The 20,672-nt window shown below is 41.1% G+C and overlaps 2 protein-coding genes across 2 annotated transcripts; one reads left to right on the top strand and one right to left on the bottom strand.

Moving 5' to 3' along the window:
• The first annotated feature begins 581 nt into the window (after positions 1 to 581).
• On the top strand, positions 582 to 7,173 carry mpnd (MPN domain containing). Its single transcript, XM_068591259.1, has 14 exons — positions 582 to 618; positions 1,084 to 1,212; positions 1,832 to 2,034; positions 2,242 to 2,463; positions 2,866 to 2,965; positions 3,044 to 3,122; positions 3,200 to 3,296; positions 3,388 to 3,460; positions 3,563 to 3,639; positions 4,594 to 4,762; positions 5,032 to 5,102; positions 5,228 to 5,317; positions 5,416 to 5,508; positions 5,662 to 7,173. The coding sequence occupies exons 2-14, from the start codon at positions 1,209 to 1,211 to the stop codon at positions 5,746 to 5,748; spliced, it is 1,365 nt and encodes a 454-aa protein (XP_068447360.1). The 5' UTR covers positions 582 to 618; positions 1,084 to 1,208; the 3' UTR covers positions 5,749 to 7,173.
• On the bottom strand, positions 6,910 to 20,025 carry sh3gl1b (SH3-domain GRB2-like 1b). The gene is made up of 9 exons (XM_068591260.1): positions 19,658 to 20,025; positions 15,421 to 15,489; positions 14,356 to 14,428; positions 14,125 to 14,268; positions 13,800 to 13,933; positions 13,550 to 13,708; positions 12,232 to 12,335; positions 11,907 to 12,040; positions 6,910 to 9,772 (listed from the first exon to the last, which is right to left on the bottom strand). Exons 1-9 carry the CDS (start codon positions 19,700 to 19,702, stop codon positions 9,579 to 9,581), a joined length of 1,056 nt encoding a protein of 351 aa, XP_068447361.1. The 5' UTR covers positions 19,703 to 20,025; the 3' UTR covers positions 6,910 to 9,578.
• Between the last annotated feature and the right edge of the window lie 647 nt (positions 20,026 to 20,672).

The following is a 20,672-nucleotide window of genomic DNA, read 5'->3' as shown; positions in this document are numbered from 1 at the left end:
TTTTTAAAGACAAAACAATAAACAATAGGAAAACAGGAAACTACTTGATAATAATGGAACATCATTTTGTACTTTTACTAGTCCTGCTGTGAAACAGAAACTGCATTTCAAAGCATATGCTTCGTCTACTTTGCTCTGGTTTGTCCTGGCTTTGACCCCGCTGTGAAACGTTGTGTTTCACTGACTTACAATGATCTGGTGTGAAAACTAACTGCCTGCTTGTTTCTTTATTGATTGATTGATTGATTAAAGAAACAGAATTTTCCTCAGAAATATTGGCTACTGGAGTGGGCCAAAGCACAACACGTAGAAGTACATCCAATTAGTACTTTAGCAAAGAGTCTACTTTCTTTCCACTACCGCATTACCACATGACAGCTTAACGCCGGGCCTCTTCTGGAGCCAACCACACGCGGTTGTTTCCTGTTGTGTGAACTCGGGGCTGCATTACCACCAGGTGGAAGAAACAGGAACTTAACCCGGCTCAGACGCACTGCTGGAGGTTTGCTGCCCTCCGCAGGCGGCTTCCCGGTAAATGTGTTCCTCTTTCCGGAGATAGAGAAGGAACAATCTCGGTGTGGTGAAGAAAACCCCGGCGTACCGTAGTGAAGCACGGGGGTAACGTCGTTTTGCAACGCCACGCACAACACCAGCTTCGTGCAACCGTGCGGTGCTTCTTAAATATAAAGACACTTTTATCTCCAGGATGCACTTTTAATCTACCTAAATTGTGAAATAGCGGTTGGCTCTCGCGCACGGGGCGACACTTCATCTTTCCGGAAGGAAAACGCAGAGCAGTCGCGACATTGTTTACATTATAATATCACTTCGGACGTTTCCCGCCCTCCCCCCATGGTCGAATATTTTACATTATTAATGACCGTGTGGTATTTTTAGTCGCATGAATGTGTGAATAATGGCAGATAGACCCGGCATGGCACGTCAGACCGAAGAACACAGGGAGAGTGACAAGGACGGGGAGAGGGAGAAAGAAAGGGGAGGGGAACTGACATTAAAGCAACACAACAAGGAAACTACACTGCAGAGCCTCAGACGCCTTCATTTTATGTTTTTGAATAATAGCCGGAGCTAGTGTGCCGAAGTGTATCTGTGAAATCGGCCCGGAGCTCAACCCCAGCACAGCCTCGAGTGGCCGGAAAAGGAGCAGCGAGTGGGATTTAAAGGCGCTCTCCGTCGCTTTCAGAGATATGGGTGAGAATAATGAAAGAAGGGTTTAATTGTAATTCTGAGGGAAATTGACAGAGAGGTGGGGGGGCAGGCCTCTTCTTACGGAGGGAGCCATGCCCTAATGGGAGGTGGAAACAAAAGGCCAACCGCATAGCTTAGCCGTAATTAATGAAATGCCAATTTAGATTATCTTTTGCCTATTTTGTCCCCCCATGAGATTATTTGACCATGATATGGGGGCTGCTATCACTTTAGCATACTGCAATTATGAATGATGCTGGCTTCCATTACAGTGGAGCTTTCATTATAAAGTCATTATAATTAAAATAATGGCCATTTGCATTGGCTTTGTTCCGGATGTAGCTTTGATATACAGATGTTGAACTGGTAACCAGGTGCTGTGGCTCATTATGAAGCCTTTGAGTGATGTGACTTTTCACAAGAGGCTTCTTTGATGAGAAAACATTATGGACATGCATCATAACAAGCCACGGGTTACAGCTTTTAACATGAGCATTACACCCACATGCCACTCCAGCAGACCTGAGCACATTAGGATCCATTGATATGTGTGTGTGTGTGTGTGTGTGTGTGTGTGTGTGTGTGTGTGTGTGTGTGTGTGTGTGTGTGTGTGTGTCCTCAGGCTCAGAGCCACCCGGCTCTCCACAGGTGGTGGAGGACGGAGGAGAGGAGGATGAGGAGGAGCTGAGTGGAGGAGAGGAGGCAGACCTGCGGTCCAGCTCTGGCCGGGGCTCCCTGCTGACCCGGAGGGGCATCACCCTGAGAGTGCTGCTAAAGGATGGCCTGGTGGAGCCGGGGGACGGCGTGCTAGCGATCCACTACCTGGTAATAACACACCTCACAGCTCGGTACAGTAAGAATGTTGTTATTCATTATTTATGCACGTCACGTGAGGTTGCGCTTGTTATTCGTGTAACCCGACTTGATTCACTGGCAATGAATCGCACTTAGCGGTGGCTTTGAAAAGGAGGAGACAGGCACACACTTCTTGTTTGTTGGCTTTAAAAATGTTTCTCCGCTCCGCTCCCTCAGGGTAAGAACTTTGTCGGAGACCTGTTGAATGATGGGAAAATCAGGTGGGTGGAGACGGGCCAGATCTTCAACTCGCCCAGTGCCTGGGCAACACACTGCAAACGTCTGGTCAACCCAGCCAAGAAGTCTGGCTGTGGCTGGGCGTCTGTACGCTATCGGGGCCAGAAGCTGGTCCAGTACAAAACCACCTGGCTGCACAAGTACCAACCCAGCGCCGACATGGTGAGAGCAGAACAGAACTTTTGATTTTTCTTACTATGGTCGGTTTATATATATAGCCATAAATATGAGGAAAAACTACTACCATGAGGAGGATCGAGTTTAAAGATCCCATTTTTTTTCTTTATTAATGAAGGGACCAAAAGCTCCCTCCAAATACCTTTTTAAAATTCATATAAGTGTCAAGAAAACATAGTTGTTTTTGAGATGTAACTTGATTTTAGAGAATACTTAAAACAAGTTGATTTACATTGGAAATATTAAATATTCTGGAAATATTCTTCTTGTTTTCACTTATTTTTAGGTAGAAAGACTTTCAAGACTCAAGTTATTGCGTTTTGAGTTATTGAGTCTGTATCTACACCATCTAATGTCATATATTGTGTTTATTCCTGGTGATGCCAGAGCCTGGTGAGTGAGGAGGACGATGATGAGGATGAAGAGGAAGGGAAGACGGCTGTGCAGGCAGATGAGAAGAACAAGATCAACAGACCTGGCATAATAGGTAGTAATTATCTTCTAATCTAAGTTTTAATGATTTTTTTTCCTCTGTTTTAACAAATGCCATTCTCAACTGTTACAGACGTGATGGTTTCACGGAGAACGGACCGAGAGAGAATTCCTGTCAGATATTGCACCTTGGGCACCAGGGATGCTGCCAGGTACTGCCTTTTATTCTGAAAGGTCAACATAGCTTTAAGTGACCACACACGTGATGGACTCGATCTGTTATCCTCAGAGATCCACACACGCTCGTGGAGCTGTCAGCCTTCTCAGCCATCAACAGATTCCAGCCTTTCAACGTAGCCGTGTCCAGTAATGTACTGCTGCTCATGGTGAGTAACAGCGTAATTGAGCAACGGGGTAATTGAGTGCTGATGAACAGTTAGTCGACTAAGTTCCCTGCTTTTTTTTAATCCTCATCAGGACTTCCACTGTCACCTGACCACCAGTGAGGTGGTGGGATACCTCGGAGGACGATGGGATACAAATACACAACGTGAGTAAGATAAGAAAGCAACCGTAAGACGTATACACGAGTGGAAGGTGGGGCTGTCTTTAAAACCGGCGTCTTTCTGTCTTTGTGGTCGATGTGTTTCAGTGCTGACAGTCTTAAGGGCTTTCCCCTGTCGGACCAGGCTGGCAGACAGAGACGCTGCTTCTGCTGTTGAAGAAGAGGTAACACTGACAAACTCATAGTGAATACGTAGTCTGCATGAACAGCATGTATGCTTCAGAAAGCATGAAGGTGAATGACACCCATTTTAAAAATTCACGAGGTCCCTCTGCGCCGCAGGACAGTTCAGCAGCCGGCACCTGTCAACATGCATCCGTCTTTTCTAAAACCAGAAACAGAAGAACCGGCTCTTGAATTTCCATCACTGAGACGTTAACACTGACTGCAGTACTGAGTGTGTCAGACCCAAAGAGCTTAAGTTAGGTTTGAATACAAGTTTGTTTCAGTTAAAAATCTTTGAATTTAAACTCCGGCAACATAAACAATCAAGTTCCAGCTTCATAAAATGAATTCTAGATTGCCAGCACTGACTGAACTGTCCAGGAATAAAGACCTTAAGGTACAATGTGTAACATTTAGGGGGATATTTTTCGCAGAAATATAATAAAATATTGACATTCTTTAGGGTAAAAACACCTAAAAATAAGAATCCATGAGTTATTGTTACCTTAGAATTAGCTGTTTATATCTACACACAGTGACGTTCCTCTTCACAGAGCTGGCTGTCATGTTTCTACAGTAGCCCGGAATGGACAAACCAAACAATGGCACTAGATGGGGCCATGTGTGTTTTCACATCAGCCGCTGTAGTTCTAAACGCTTTGCACATGGGAGAAGTTTGAGTTGGCCACAAATCCTACACACTGCAGCTGTAATATAACATCTCAAAGTAGTGTCTTTTTATTCAGATTTGAATATATAAAAGTGGATCAGATGACAGAATATGGAAAACATGTGCACAAATTGGAATCTTTGCAGTTAAAAATCAGCTGGAAAGTAAAATTTAGGGTTTCATAATTAGAATCGATCCAGTTATTACTGAGCCTCCAAGTGAAACAACATCAAAGCAGATTAAGTCTTCCTTTTCTAATCCGCCTCTGTCATGTGAACTCCAGATCTGTCAGAACCTGTTCATGCGTGGGCTGTCGTTGGTGGGCTGGTACCACAGTCACCCGCGAGGTCCGGCTCTGCCGTCGCTGCAGGACATCGACTCCCAGATGGACCATCAGCTGAGGCTGCAGGGTTCAAACAATGGCTTCCAGCCCTGTCTGGGCATCATCTGTGGTACGTGCCTGCCTTTACACACAATGTGGGACCATATGGATGTGATGGATAAAGGACATTCTTTGTTAATATCTCTTCCACATGGAGCTGTAAAAACAGTTGGAAAAAAGGAACTTTATTCATCCCATGCAAGGAAATGATACAGTATTGCATAATATTGCAGAAATAATACACATAGGGGCTAAACAAGCAACAACTTCCAGTGTGTACTATTTACCACGACATGTGAAGGCATCATCATTGTCATTAACTTTTTTTTTCTCTTTCAGGACCTTATTATCACGGCAACCAAGGGGTGGCATCCACAATAACTCCATTCTGGGTCGTACCACCACCAGAGGTGAGGTCTACTCCCCTTCTTAATTCATAGCTGCCTTACTTTAGTTTAGTCTTTTCTGATACTGTCAATCTAGAGACTTGTGCTCATGCTTCTGCTTGACTTATGCATCCTCTGCCTTCCTGCAGCAACGGCCTAATGACCACGGTATCCCTGTGGCTGTAGAGGTCACCTACGTACAAGACAACTTTCTCACCAGTGATGTTCTAAATGAGATGGTACAGACACTAAAACTAAATACTCCAAATTGGCATGATGCCTTTTAAAAAAAATAAATATACTGTAAATCTTTATTAAATGTTTATTTCCACCACAGATGCTACTCGTTGACTACTACAGGGCAGCTCCCGACCTCGTCCATTTCAGCCAGTACTGGTGTCCTGATACGACCATGATGGACAAGATCAAGGTAGGGTGATTAACATAAGACCTTAAATGACTAAATGGATTTCACCTGGACAGAGAACAAGTGATGATGATGATCCTGGCTCTCCTATAGGACGTCATTCTGCGTAGTGAACCATCTGACCCAACTTGAACAACTTCCTCTCTTCTTCCTCAGGGCTCTCTGAGTTGCCACGCTCCCAAAGATCAGGCCTACTCTCAGATCTTGGAGCATGTCTACAGTCAGCTGAGCTGCACACACTGAGGGGGCCTGCTGTGCATGTGGGGCAGCTCTCCGCCGCAAGTCGTTCCATTTTAAAGAAAAAACACTTTTGTGCAGCTGACAGGACTGGAGAGACGGACGTACCATGTTGAAACCTGCTTGAAAAACAAATAGATGCCTTGAATTCTCTCATACTTGAGTCATTTTGATACAACATTATTGTGAGTTGAGGTGAAATACACAATTGATACTCAAAACCAAACAGCACCAGATCAGAGAACACACTACCAACATTTTACGGAAACATTTCATGGACCAGAAATCAACCTGGCTGATTGGCCTCTTCCCTATTGGACCTATGTGCCTATCTGTGCCAGTATCCTGTACTATGAGCAGATATGTGTACACTGTAAACTTTCAAATGTGTTGTCATTGCCTTTATAGACAAAACCAATGGAGCAGTAGTTGGGGGGGGGGGGGGGGGGGTGAAAATGAGTAGTGAATAATATACTACAATAGCAAAGTATGTAAGTGTGTCTTGATTTGATCTGAACTGTACTCTGCAATAAGTTTTGTGAACGTTTTCCTCAAGTGAAATTGGATGGTTGCAATGTGGTGCAAGTAATATTGTAACAGGCAAATTGTTTTTTTTAATTATTATTAATGAACCGGTGTGCGTGTGCTTGTGAATGTGCCCCTCTACTGTCTCCCTGTCGGGTTATGTGAGACGTGAGTCCAGATTTTTGCTTCCTCTTTATCTGTACTGTATTTATTACAAACTGTGGATTGTGTGATGTACATGTATGAAGACAGAGCAATGCCTTAAGCCTGCTGATGATCCACAAAGCATTAAAATATACACACTGGAACTATTTAAACGCGACTTTTAGTCCTTCAGTTAATAACTTCAGAACAGGATTCAAATTCATTTATAGTTTAGATTGAACAAAATGTTGCTTCTGGAGCAGCAGCAATGTTTACAGCAAATTCCCTAAATGAAATAAATACTATGAACAAATCTAAAATATTAATGAAATGTAACAATCCTGAAATGAAGACACTGAATCAAAACATTGAAAAGCATGGGGCTAAAATATCGTACTGTAATGGACTACTCAAGTAAAATGTTATTAAATATTCAAAGTCCTAATGATGTCAGAAGACCTTGCAATTGATAACGCAACAATAACGTATCTTTATTTTCTTTTTATTGTAAGAAGTTGGGGTCGGGAGGGGGACAAGAAAGAGCACGTACAAATACTTTGACAAAATATTGCGGTTAAATTCTGTACTCATACCAAAAGTAAAAAGGCAATTAAATCTAAAGACAAACATTTACAACATCTAATATAGGACTACATGCAAAGATTAATTTAAATGTTTTAAGGTGTTGAATATAAAAAAATAATACTATAGAGAGCCAGAATGATTTAATGCTGTTCAAAAAAGCATTTAAGACTGATTAAACAAATAAACAGCCCTTTTCAAAAAAAAAAAAATCAGTGGCACATGTTTTTTTTCAAACATGGATTAAAATCTACATAAAACCAGTTTTTGCTGGTGTTCTGCTGATAAGCCTCACATTAGTCTACACAACACATGTCCAGGGAACCGCCTGTAGTGTCAGAACCGTGCAGAAATGTGCACACACCATGCATTTCATCTTTACACAGGAAAAGTGCCAACGGCTAGAAGTAAAAAACAAAAAAGTAGAAAATAAAATTGTATGACCATATTCTTAAGTAGCTAGGTTAGGTTTTGGTTGCTGTATTAGTTGCTGTACTTTCCCTCCTTTCTTTTCCAAAGGCACTAAAACAAAGCTATCAAAGCCTTTATTTGATACCGGTGTGATCCAGACAGCACCTGCGACAGCCCTTTAACTTCGCCCTGAACTTGATACAAGTATTGAAATGTAGTAAGATCAGAGATGTAAACATATTAGACAAGGACCAAACACAGAAGGGGGGGAAGCGTTTGGCAGCGTGGAGTGATGGACAAACGCTGATGATAAGAGGGGACATTTTGCAGAAAGATACTACAAAAAGTGAACACATTTGTCTTTCACAATTAAAACTTCCTCCCAGACGATTGAAAATCAGCTGGACCAATGATACGCGTTTGGGAAGGATTCATGTTTGGGAACAAAAGTTCTCCAAATTAGTCAAAATGGACAAAAGCTTACAATTACTTGTCCCTTGATGTTTTCCCTTTCACTCTAGGTCTTTCCCTCATACTGTACAGTGTATGTCGGGGTAGACTCCACCTGCGGGTGAGGGCTGTGGCTAAATCCAGAACAAGAAACCAGCCTCGTCCTAATAGATTAACTGAACCGGAACGACACCCGTCTACATCAGCCCAACGTTCGAACAAATAAATGGACTCAGAGCCCTAGTGGATCATCAAAATCACGGGGTTAGAACAAGTTTCAAAGCACAAAGGCGTTTCACATTCTCAAAGACACAAAGGGCAGACAGAAATAGTGGGACACTTATTGATGAATATGAAAGACTGACCAGCAGCGTCATCTATTCAGGCACTGCACGGAGTTAACAGGCGCCAAGAACGGGTCAAAAGACCAAAACAAAAAAGGAAAAGGCTGAACATGCAGGCCTTAAACTAAATGAATATATGGCTATGTTACAGAATACTTAGCAGTTTAACAAACAGGCGAACCAAGCGAGATGTTTCTATTGCATTTCATAAAGACTTTTTGGCTCCGTCTCCTCTATTGAACGGACTAGCAGACAACCACAAAACAACTCATCATTTTGCATTTCTAGACAACAAACACACGCCTCCCTTGACTGACAAAAAGGTGCAATGTTTGCATTTAACTTTGGGTCTGTGTGTTGGTCTGTCACCCACACACTCTCACACACACACACAAACACACAGACACATACACATCAATCTCATTTGAGGACCAAGGTGCAATTTCAAATTATCTTCTCACATATTCAGTAAGCAGTTCTACTTTTAAAAACTACTATAGTCTGACGTAACTCAAATACTGAAACATTAAAAGGGCACCAGTGTATCAGGCCTGTTGTCTTTTGAAGCCATCAGCACTGCTTTGACTCAGATCTTTTAAAAGAGCATTACAAATAGGCTCAAACCAGAAAAAGGTTAAAATCTGGGTCGAATTTAGTCTTGTTTCTCACAATTTTTCCAAATAAAGTATTTTAAAACTTGAGATAATTAGTTAAACTACTTTTAAAGTTGTGTGTGTGGTTTTAGTTTAGGTCAAAGTAGTTCTCAATCTCGCCAGCAGGTGGCATCAAGAGACGAGCACCAGTCCTTAAGGGGCACAAACAATGTTTTCAGTTTTGAAATGAGGATAATATTCAGTCAAGTTACACATGGCGTTCACCGTGAGGTTCAGGTTGGCCTCTTCAGTTTGAAAACAGGCCGTGGACCAATCCGAGTTTGAAAACAGACTGCAGTCACACAAAACGGACGATATAAAATGTGGCACCCCGTCATACTCAACAGATTTCATACAAATCATATTTACGATATCAGTAAATTGCAATTAAAAGACAAACAAGGCTTGTAAATGTGTCAACAGTTAGTCCTCAGGAAATGTTTCTGACAGCCAGATAACAGGTGACGACATTTTGTGTCCAGCTTAGATTCTTTTACCTTTGGGTGGAAACCGGTGGAGATTCTGGTCTGGACTTCTTCTCCAGAACAGAAAAGTGCTCGTCTGTGATGGTGACGTCAGAGCTGAAGGTAAAAATGAATATTTTGCAGACCATTCCTTGGTTTGGCTCCTCTACCTCTCTCCTAACTCTACTTGCTCTCTCCTCTTCTTCTTCTTCTTCCTCCTCGTCCTCCTCTCCATCAGTCTCCTCCTTTGCTCTCTTTATATATTAGTGCGGCAACGGAACAAGGACCTCAACATAGTTGAGAGGGAAGAATCCCGACTGGCTGTTCAGCATGCCCTCGTACCAGTTCTCGTCGATCTGATTGGTCAGGGTGATGATGTCGCCCTCGCGGAAGCCCATTTCTCCCTCGTTCTCTGGATCAAAGTCGTAAAGCGCCTTACAGCACGGCTGCTCGGGAACTGAGAAAACAAGTCGGGACAGAAAGAATACAGAGAGATGACGACAAAATTAGGTAAACCCCAAAAATTCTGGATGTTCTCTGGCACACCGTGCGGCGCCAGTTTACTGTTTATTTATATACATATATATATCAGTATAACGCAAGCATGTGGTGCAGTCGGATCAACCTCAACACAGCTTTGCAAGCGGGCTTAAGAGTGCTGACGAGTTGAAACCACAACATTCCTCCGACACCAGGTTTATGTATGAATGTCCTCCTCCTTCTATCCGTCCTTTCTCTGTGACCTCACAGAGATCAGCAGAGGAGAGCGGGGCTCCACACACAAGACAAGCTCGGCTTTTTTGTCTCTGAACAGTTTTCTCATTGTATTACGTTCACTGCACAGACGGCTGAGCAGGCTGGAGCTGGGGAAAGCGTTAGTCACTCGCTCTCTGTGTCAATCTACAGTGGCAGAAATATATAATGTCAATACCTTTTGAAAAACTCAAACAATTAATAATGTTCCTCTAAAAAGTATATTGTCTTATAATAAATGCCAATTAGTGGCAGGTTCCCTTTTTGAAAGAGGACTAATGAGCAGTTTGATAAATAGACACTCTGGTAATTAGCTTGTAAGCTAATACGGCCCACTTTCTGTGCTTGTGATGTTGATTTATTCGCTTAAAAAAAAGGCATTTTTAATTATTTATTTTTACTAAAATAATTGAAAGCCGCGGCCCTACTCTGTACGGTCCTCAAGTTAGTGGGCTGAAAATAATTTGTTTACACATGGACACACAAAAACAAAAGATGACGTATATTACGCAATATGTGGTGAGAAATAAAAAGCAAAAACAACTTTTTTTTCATTTGATACAAATAGTTTACGGATTACTGTATTATTACGTTTTATAAGAATAATACTGATTCAGATACTAACTTAAATACCACTACAAATATTAATGAATAACTAGTTATAATTAAGGCACCAGCAGCTTGTTTCTGGCAGGTTAATTAATACTCTCGCCAATGACCACTGATATTTATTAATATAGCATTTAGCAAAAAAAAGAAAGAGGTAGTTTGGAAGTTTGTCAAATGTTCCTTGACTAAAAAGAGATCCTGACTGTTAAAAAGCCCTTTATGTCTATTTTGGATTGCATCAGTGGTTGAAGAGGCATTAACAACCCTAGCAAGTCAAGCTGCAGAATCTAGACTACAGGATGTTGATTTATTACAAAACCGCATACATGACTATAAAGAATACACGCGTGCTACATAAACCAGCAATTATTTGTCAAACCTGTGAGAAGCCATTTGTATCCTACTTCCTACATTTCACACCAGAAGCTGCGCAAGCACACAGGACCGTTTCACCGCCACAAGAATTGTGATGACAATAATAAAAAACGACTTCCACAAACTGTGACTCACACAATCTGGGTTTCCGAAAGGACAATGTGGCCAAGTGAAAAAACGGCTCTGATGACATCACAGGAAAGAGGAACAGGGTCAGTTGGAGAAATGCCAGCCAGATGACAGGGCAGGACATACACACACTCTCTCTCACACCCACACACACTCTCTCTTGCTCACACACACCCCTCCCCCAATGCAGAAACTGAGGATTTTTCTTGGAAAACAACCAAGTCCACCCGAAAGTCAAACATTCAGTGTCCGACAGTTTACACAGCCTCAATGAGACAACAGAATAACACATTTGTTTCACATATTTGTGCTCAGTGGCACTGATTGGTTGCAGGTCTTGCGCAAACATTCTGGCAATGCAGAGAGTTATTTTTCCAGTTTAGTTTCTGTCAGAGATCTGAGGAATGTGTTCAATGCAGGCATGCTACTTTGGCTTCGTCCATCGTCTGTGTGCATAAAACAGCTGGAGCTTTTTGTTGTTGCTCTTTTCCACAAATCTTATGCTGTCCTTTTGTGTGGCTTTGAGACGGACGTGGCTGAAAACAAAAACCTGCCTCAGAATGAGTTTGTTTTGTTCTTTGTTTGTCAAAACAGCGTCTGTTCTCTGTTGCGCGTCATCCTTTTTGACATGAATAGTAAGCTCAAATGTATTTGACGCAAATGTGTGCGTTAGAATTAACATCTGTTGATCCTTACTAATGCCCGGCACATCAGCCGTTTCTTACCTGAGTTACGTGAAGAGGAAGGGGCCATGGAGGTCGAGTAGCCGCCATTTGAATGGCTGTCGTCTCCCAAGTCGAAGATAGGTTTGGGTTTAGGTGTGTATTCACGTCTTGGTCGAGTCTGAGCGTCATTCATCCTGTTCATGAAGACAAGTTGATTTAGGTTCTCTCATTTCCAAACCGCCACAATGAAGACAAAAAATATGTTTCAAGTCACTGCGACTGAGCCAGAACCAAACAATAGGCAGCTCTAAGCACAAAGATGCACAATCAGACGCACTTAACAGTACTTATTGGTGTTTGTGTGTGTCAGGTGTCATTACTGCACCTGTCTTTAAGTTTGTCAGAAAGCTCCTCCAGCACCTGCACAGCCTGTTTGTGATACTGCAGCTGGGACTCCACCAGGGATGAGAGCTGGCTCACCTGCTCTATCTACACACACACATACAAAAATACATCACATACACAAGATAATCAGTGTCACTTGTATTGTTTTTGCACTCCTTTATTCTGGATTCCAAACAGAAAGTGTAATAAACGTACTGCACCTTTGAGATTACATTATAATGAAACTGATTCATGAGAAATAGTTTATACTGCTTTAACATAATAATCTTAAATCAACCTCATCCCATGCTAGTAAAAAGACCGTGGGTTTAAAACATTTTGTACATTTTTAAAACGTTGCTCGGATTCATAGATACCTAGTATTGAAAAAAAGTCACAGGGAACCACATATAAAGGAGGCTGAAAGTAGAGCAATAACAGGAAATAAGGAACAGACAGACTTCCTCCAGGTAGCAGATCAAATTCACAGCCAACCATCTCAATATTAAAATAACAACCAAACACACAAATACCTTTTGACCTACATGCGATCACGACTATACTTGTACATTTGTAGCAACGCATAATGCACTTTATACCCTGATTGTGCAATACTGTTACTATATTCTGTGCCTTATTTTTAACCTTTTATTGTAATCTGTTTGTTAGGAGGACGCAGCAAAATGAGCTTTTCATTGCACAGAGTAACTCTGTTATCTGTGCATATGACATTAAACATATCTTGAATCTTGAGATACATGCTGTAAGCTTTTGTTCTCCTATGTCTCTTCCCCTACATGTACAGGGCCAACGATTAATTCCTAAACCCAAACAGTGATTAAATGGGAATTGCAGCTATTTGAAGACTGGTTTATCTCCAGTGTGCGTGTTGGCGAAACGGCTTTGTAGGTGTAACTATTGTGTGTTTGTCCAGTGGGTGTGTATTAAATAGCAGCAAAGGTGAAGCTCGGTGCAGCTCGACAACTGGACAGAAAACTGATGAAATGTTTCAAATGATGTTAGTGGCAATATGCATCAGCTATCCACTAAAATCATTTATTAGATCATTATATTGCTGCAAGGGCCTCTGGATCTGCAGACTGATTTTTACATGAATGTTTTTTGTTTTTTTTCCCCACTGTGTTCAAAGTTCTGTGTTAAGAATGACCAGCTTTCACCTATCAGAAGCTGTTTACAGCTGACTTTTGGATGTAGTTACCCTTTAAAGATGGACTACACAGAGGATCAGGATTAAAATGATGTTTCAGAGGACAGACAGTATCAACACAAGCATTAAACAGTAATAAATCTGTCCTCACGTCAGTCTCCAGCAGGTTGTACATGCTCGTCTCCGCCACTTCCTTTGACTCGTGAAACTTCTCTAGGGCCTGTCGGACCTCCTCGTCCGGGATCTTGCCCTGACGCTTTTTCTTGTAATCGTAGTCCAAGCGTCGGCCTTCCAGCTTCTTCAAATGATGCTGAGGTAGTAAGAGCCACAGAGAGTTTAGGAGGGAGCACCTAAGTTAATACCAGTTTGACTTAAATTCAAATTTGATGTCGTCAACCTACCTGTATCTCTCTGAGGTCCTTGTCACAGAGCCCTTGCAAAGGATCAATGAAGTTCTGTTTGACGTCGATATCAAGAGAGTCCTTGATTTCCGCCATTCTCTTCATGGACTCTCCAACATCGACCAGCGCTCCACCTGAGCCACACAGACAGAGAGTAACAGCTCAGTGACATAGTTGAATAATAGTGTAGCACGAGAGAATCCTATCGCCATCGTACCACACATAAAGTAACAGATGGTATCTAACAAAACTAAACACAGGCCCATATTAACACCTCCAACAGTCCTGTTCCAGTCTAAAACCACAATACACACACACATCTTACCAAAGTTAGTGTCCTCTCCGAGGTCCCGTCCGTACTTGCCCATACATTCCCCGAGCAGCCCCTCCGCCTGCGGGTAGCCCGGGTTCTTCACCTGACCGCGGATCTTTGACATGGTGTTCAACATGGACAGTTTGGCCCGTGATGCTGCAGAAGGGAGTTGAAATACATTTTCCTCAGGGAGTTTCAAACGGTTTAAATAAATGTATGAAGACAGTTTTGTTTTTTTCTCACCTGGGTTGGGCTGAAGGTACTCTGATGTTTTGGAGATTACCTCCACTACCGCTTTACTGGTCACATCTACTTTCTACAAAACACAGCAAGCACACATACGTCACAAGTGCGCCAGCGAGCTACTGTAAACACTAAGCCAAAAGCAAAATGGTGACCGGCAGAAGAGGTATGCTTCTAAACCTTTTGTTATTAACCGCTTCCTCATAGACGTAGGTTGTATTGTACACTACTATTTAAAAATTTAAAATACGGTATAATACGGGGAGTATTTTCATACCCATCATATTAGAATATAGTACATGATCTGCATCTAAACATACTGGTCTGACTTAACTTAAAAACTAAATGCTTTGTTTAGTATTCAGTATTTGTTATTTATATTGGATTTGGTTATGTTTTTGATGATGAACAAAATCAAAAATGTAAACAAGGGCTGCTGGTGGTTTTAATAATATACCAATTCAATGTGTTTTTCTGGATTAATCAAATAAATGTTTAGTCTATAATAGACAATGGGTTTCAATGTGACGTCTACGAAAAGATATTCAATGTACTACCATATTGGAAGACGCAGAAAATAGTGAACTTCATCCTTTTTGACACATTTTGGATGTTCACATTGGGAGTTTTTCACAGCAGATTATCTATTTCAATTCAATCCAATATGTTTTGTATCGCACAAAATCACAAAGTTGCCTGAGAGGGCTTTACAATCTATGGACATACGACATGCTCTGTCTCAGGACCCTCTCATCAGTGCCGGAAAACCCCTTTAACATTGACAGCAACACATGAGGTCCCTCTCCCATCACGGACAGAAGTGCAATAGATGTCACGCGTACACATTGGAAAATGTATTTTCTGGATTTTCAATGTAGTTGGTGAGTTTTATAGAAAGCATAGTTTTCTCAAGCTACAGCTCACTAAACAGCATAAAATGGGGTGTAAACATCAAGAACCGGTGTCCCACAGAAACAGCAGTATGTCGGTTTACTGCGTGTTAAACCAACAGCTTTGGAAGGAAGATGTTGCTCTTTTGAGACCTAAGAAGGATGCCCATCTTACCCGTTCCAAGTCTTTGAAGTCCTCATCTAGTTTCGTTCCTTCAGCTCCTCCGACTTTCTCACTTACCATCTTGAGAGAGAGAGAGAGAGAGAGAGAGAAAGAGAAACAGTGTTAATTAATTAATGCTGCTCATAAAGTTTTAATTTGAGAGGGGAAACGTAAACTCATCTCTCACACACGTTCATTATTGCATTTTCTACACATTCACTCGCCTGCTCTGTGTAGAAAATGCAATAATGAACATTTCTTTTCGCATTTGTTTACACTTTACAGGATGAGGAAGACGCTAAATCAGCTTCTTTTATTCCAATAAAGACAATATGCTATAACTTAAGTAGACTAAAACATGTTGATTGAAAGCACATGTAATTCCAAGTGAGAACCCTCAGCGTGTTTTTAGGCCACAGACGACAGTCTAAAGTCTCTAAAGTCTCTAAAGTCTTGTCTGTGCATGTACTGTACAAGTGTTTGTGTTCGTTCTTCTTGGCTGATTATTTCAATTGTAGAGCAGGATTTCTGAATTTTATGAGACTTGGAATTAAATGATTCTGGCTTTGTAATGAGTCTGTACTCCTGTGACTTCTAGATACTTAAACATTGACTGCTGTGTTCATAAGCTATATGGCTCCAGATCTGAGTTTTACCAAGTGGAATGGGCATAAAAACAACCCCGATCACAACCGCTAAGATATAAAAAATAAAAAAAGGTTCACGCAATAACAGTCCTTACTTGCCAAGTAACTTGTAAACCTGTTGTGCAAAGACAAAAGCAAACCACAATTACTAGGTTTTTACTGGAGGTTAATGCCATGATCCCAGTGAAAGTACTTCATAACACTTTGGTTGAAATAAAACGTGCGTCATAGTTAATCACTTTTGATATCGTGCACATGAGTCTTGAGGGAGGTTGTAACAACCCTGATGTTAATGTTTAATTGATCCGCCTAGAGTACTCACAGAGGGAGCATTTTAAAATGCCTGGACAGTTAATGAAAACACTGTAAAAGAGGCCATGAAAATGACAACATGATTGTATATTTATAGAACCTAAACTATAAAAGGCATACAGAATTGGACATACTCAATCCTTAGGTCAAATGATGAAGACACCATTTTCTTCATCTTGAATTCACTCGCCTGTGATAGAGCAACAGCAGTTTGACTCATTTCCTACATGACTCAAACTGCTGTTTGTAATTACTGGAATAACCAAAACTTTTCTTGGTTTATTTCTAGGTCTGAGGGAAATACTTATATAAAGAATATCATGATGGGAGAGCAAACACTAGAGTTTGATATGTCGTCACAAAACTTTACATTAAAAGCTGCAAGGATGCAGACATAATGATTCAGGTTTGGGAAACACATAATGGCTACGCTTTCCCCAGCAGCAGCTGACAGACTGAACAGTCGGGGATCTTCAAGTTCTGCTGCCGAGTCTCTGGCGTACGAGGAAAGCACATGACAGGAGGCCTTGGGGGAATCAGGTCACAAATAAAGATACAGCCTCAACTCTCTGTCTACTTAGCAATTGACTCCCAACCTCGGAGGTAAGATTGCAGTCTCACTCTAGTCTGACTTTAAGGAAAGAGCTGTGAATCCAATTCCCGAGCCACTAAACTTGAGAATCGTTTCTTCTGCTAATGAAAACATCACTCGTCAGTGTAACATTATTGTTTACACACACACACACACACACACACACACACACACACACACACATACACACACAAGCTCAAAGGAATACAGAACAAAAACATCCACAAAAAGATTATCATCTGGATATTTTGGTATAAATACTATTTAAAAAGAAAGCTCTGCAACCACATACATACATACTGTGTGTATGTATGTATGTATGTATGTATGTATGTATGTATGTATGTATGTATGTATGTATGTATGTATGTATGTATGTATGTATGTATGTATGTATGTATATAAATACATACACTGTATATATTTACATACACACATATAAATACTTCATTTAAAAAGAGCTATGCAACCACAGTATTGAAGTGGACTACATTTTATATAGGAAATGTTTTTTTATTTTGCACACACACACACGCACACACTCACCTCAACACTGTGGTTGTGTGCATACGTGCACATACACACACACCTACAACTACCATTTCCTTGTTGACCAGAACGTGTACTAAGGCCCAATCCATTTTCCCAGATAGGTTTATATTGCAGACTGATAGTCACTCCTATAAATGGGAATTAATCCCAGATGAAGTCTGCACATAACTCTAATCTACTGCTTATCTACATATCCATTAACCTGAGTGAACGGAGTCTCAACACTCAGACAGCAAGCACACACTCCTGGTGGATTACTCTGTATTCCTACTGTTTACCTCGCAAATGTCTTAATGAATGAAAGATACATTAAATCTTGTGGATTACAGACTTAATACTTCTTAAGGTTAATGTGGAGCAGTAAAAACTACCACTGGATCATAATTTATAACATACAATAGTATGGCGACTCAGATTTCTTCAAGTTCGTGTAGATTACTGTCCAGTATCTGAAAACCTGTTTGTTTACTGTTGTATTAAACAAAAGGCAAGGAAAGCAACAGTGAGATGTATTACCAAAGCTAGTGTTTTTGTGTTATCAACAAAAAAGTACAACTTCCAATGGGTTTGATATTTGCTTTGTGTTGCATCTCCTTGTATCATGCGAGACTAATACAGGATTATCTTATTTTATCTGCGTCATCCACTACAAATTGTGTCCTACATTTGAGCATGACGTTATCCACTTTCAGCTGTGACTTTAAGCATTTGAGAACCAGAAGACTTATAACTATATCTGTGCATGATTAAACTTGATAAACTGCACAAATCAAACTGTCATCCTCATTTCAGGACTAACAATCAATCCCAATGTCACACCCAAAACACTTCTGGTCGTGTGATGTTGTTTGTGCTCTGACTGCACTTTGAGTGTGACTTTTCAGGTTTTCAAGATTTAGTAGCAAGATTTATTCTCAGACAAAGGGGATAGGACAGAGAGGAAAACAAGGATGTGTGAGCTACAGGACACAGATATCATTTCCACAGCCAACTTCCTGTATGCCTCCAGTGAAGAAAATCTGAGCTATGTCAAGTGTTATTGACTCTCATGGAGTTTTGGCAAGAAAAGCAGCTGCATTGCAGACAAATAAAACAATGGCAAGGACACTATTTCACCTCCTTTCCATCATTCTTTAAGTCACTTTCTCATGCAGTAATCTGCTGTATCTCCCCCTTAAAACACCATTATTTTTCATGTTACATTTCAGTCAGTGCCAACACTCCTCACATGACAGCTCTGTGATATTTTTCCTCCCAACCAAACCAACAGGGATCTGAGTCTGCTCCTGACAGGAAGCTGGGCAGAAACCAAATGTCTTTCCTGCTTAGATCAGCAGGGGTAGAGGAAGAAAAACGACCCATAAAAAAAGGAAAAATATTGTTCACCGTCCCCGCCCATATAGCTACGATAGCTGGTCACAATTAAAACCATTTGCAAGATTCAGACACGAAAACAAGACAACAATGGCAGGCAGTTGGCATTTCCAACAACAATGGTATTTTGGATCTCTTCCCCTTAAACTGCCCTAAATATTAATATGTCTCACTAAACAACAGACTAACAGAAAACACAGCTGGGGGAAATAGGCAACTGTGTATTCACCACGAAGAAGCACTGCTAAAAAAAAATCTGCCAGGGTCTACACCTGAATAAACAAATCTTTTAGCTTAAATCTCAAAAACTTGCTTGACATGTTCTTGTCTTGTGCAGGTTTTTTTTTTACTCTAAGAGCTCTGACTCATCCGGAGAGTCCCTTCTGCAAGCAGAGCTAATTAATGTTTATCACAGGATGTGTACTCACTGAATCTGAATGTTTAAAAGTTTGCTTAAAAACACAATAACGTAACTTAGCATTTAGCTCAAGTTAGTTCTGCTCGCGTTGATGCGAAAAACACGTCTGAAAGATGCTCATTAACTTTAACGCAGTCAACAATAAAAGAAAATAACCGTGACATTGTACACACCGACACACAAAGCGTGTGAGTGTGTGTTTTTGTGTTAACGTTTATCTTCCTGCTGTCACCATAGTCACCAGAACCTTTAACGTTATTAACACGAGCCCACTGTGACCCCGCTAGCTCGCGAAGCTAAGCGAGGCTAGCTCCTCCGTGACAGTTGTTAGCTTGAGAAAAGTTTTGCACAAACCTGACTGGCTTTGTAAAACTGCTTCTTGAAGCCCGCTACCGACATGTTGAAGCCCCGGCTGTCTTCGGCGTCCCGACGAACTGCAAACGCGGTCTCGATTTAAGTAAAGTTAACGATGGAGTTTGTCGGAAGAAAAAAAATAAAAATGTGTAGGAGGAATCATAGGACCGCACAGCCGTCACTCCAAGTCGGAACACGCCAAGTGACCACGTCAACGCCGAGGCTGATTGTTCCCAGAGCAGATAACGGAGTGTGCTAAAACACCCTTACAGATATTATCTGCCGAACCAAACAACAAAGCAGTAAACAACCAAGCGATTTTTTTTGTGTGTACGTAGCATCTAAATCTGCACAAGCCACTTTGGAGAAATCAGATTTCCGAGTAAGTGAACGCCGCACGAGTCGTGTGTTAGCGCACCCCGCCCCCTGCTGGATGAAACATGCATTACATGCCAGATGTTCCCATCCAGGCTTTAAGCCTACCTGAAGACATTAATACATAGCTTAGTGGTCCAATTTTGAAAATATGAAGACATTAGATTGTGATGTATTAAGGCTTGAAACACAGCTGATTAACACTTAACTGGCTCGGGGTGCCCCAGGGCAAAAATAAGCATATAGGGTGCAGAGTTGGAAAACTACCTTGCCAAGATTTGATGTGTAGCTGTGTAGTTTGGTCATGTATCGTGTATTTCAGAAAGTGTAACTCATGAGAAAAAAACTTAAAATAATGCACAAGCATTTGGTTGTGAATACATTCAATTCTATTCAGGGAATACAAACATACTCAAGCATGTGGTTGTGTCTCTGAACAGCTGTTATACCACATGGTGGTAATAATGCCCTAAATGTTTGCAATACAGGAAATTATTCACTCTGCTTTTATGTATTTGAACTGAAATGACAAATAATGTAGCCATCCAAATGACTTTGTCAGAAAATTAAATGTTTACCTTTTTTTTCCTTGGCTGTAAAAATCACGTTCTTTTCCAAATATATCATCTGTATGTATCAT

The sequence above is a fragment of the Clinocottus analis genome, unplaced genomic scaffold, assembly GCF_023055335.1.
Source record: "Clinocottus analis isolate CAN_PGR_092001 unplaced genomic scaffold, fCliAna1.0.p SCAF_25, whole genome shotgun sequence".
In the NCBI taxonomy this organism is placed as follows: Eukaryota; Metazoa; Chordata; class Actinopteri; order Perciformes; family Cottidae; genus Clinocottus; species Clinocottus analis.
The sequence above is the reverse complement of the archived record's forward strand: the minus strand, read 5'-3'. Positions and strand labels throughout refer to the sequence as shown.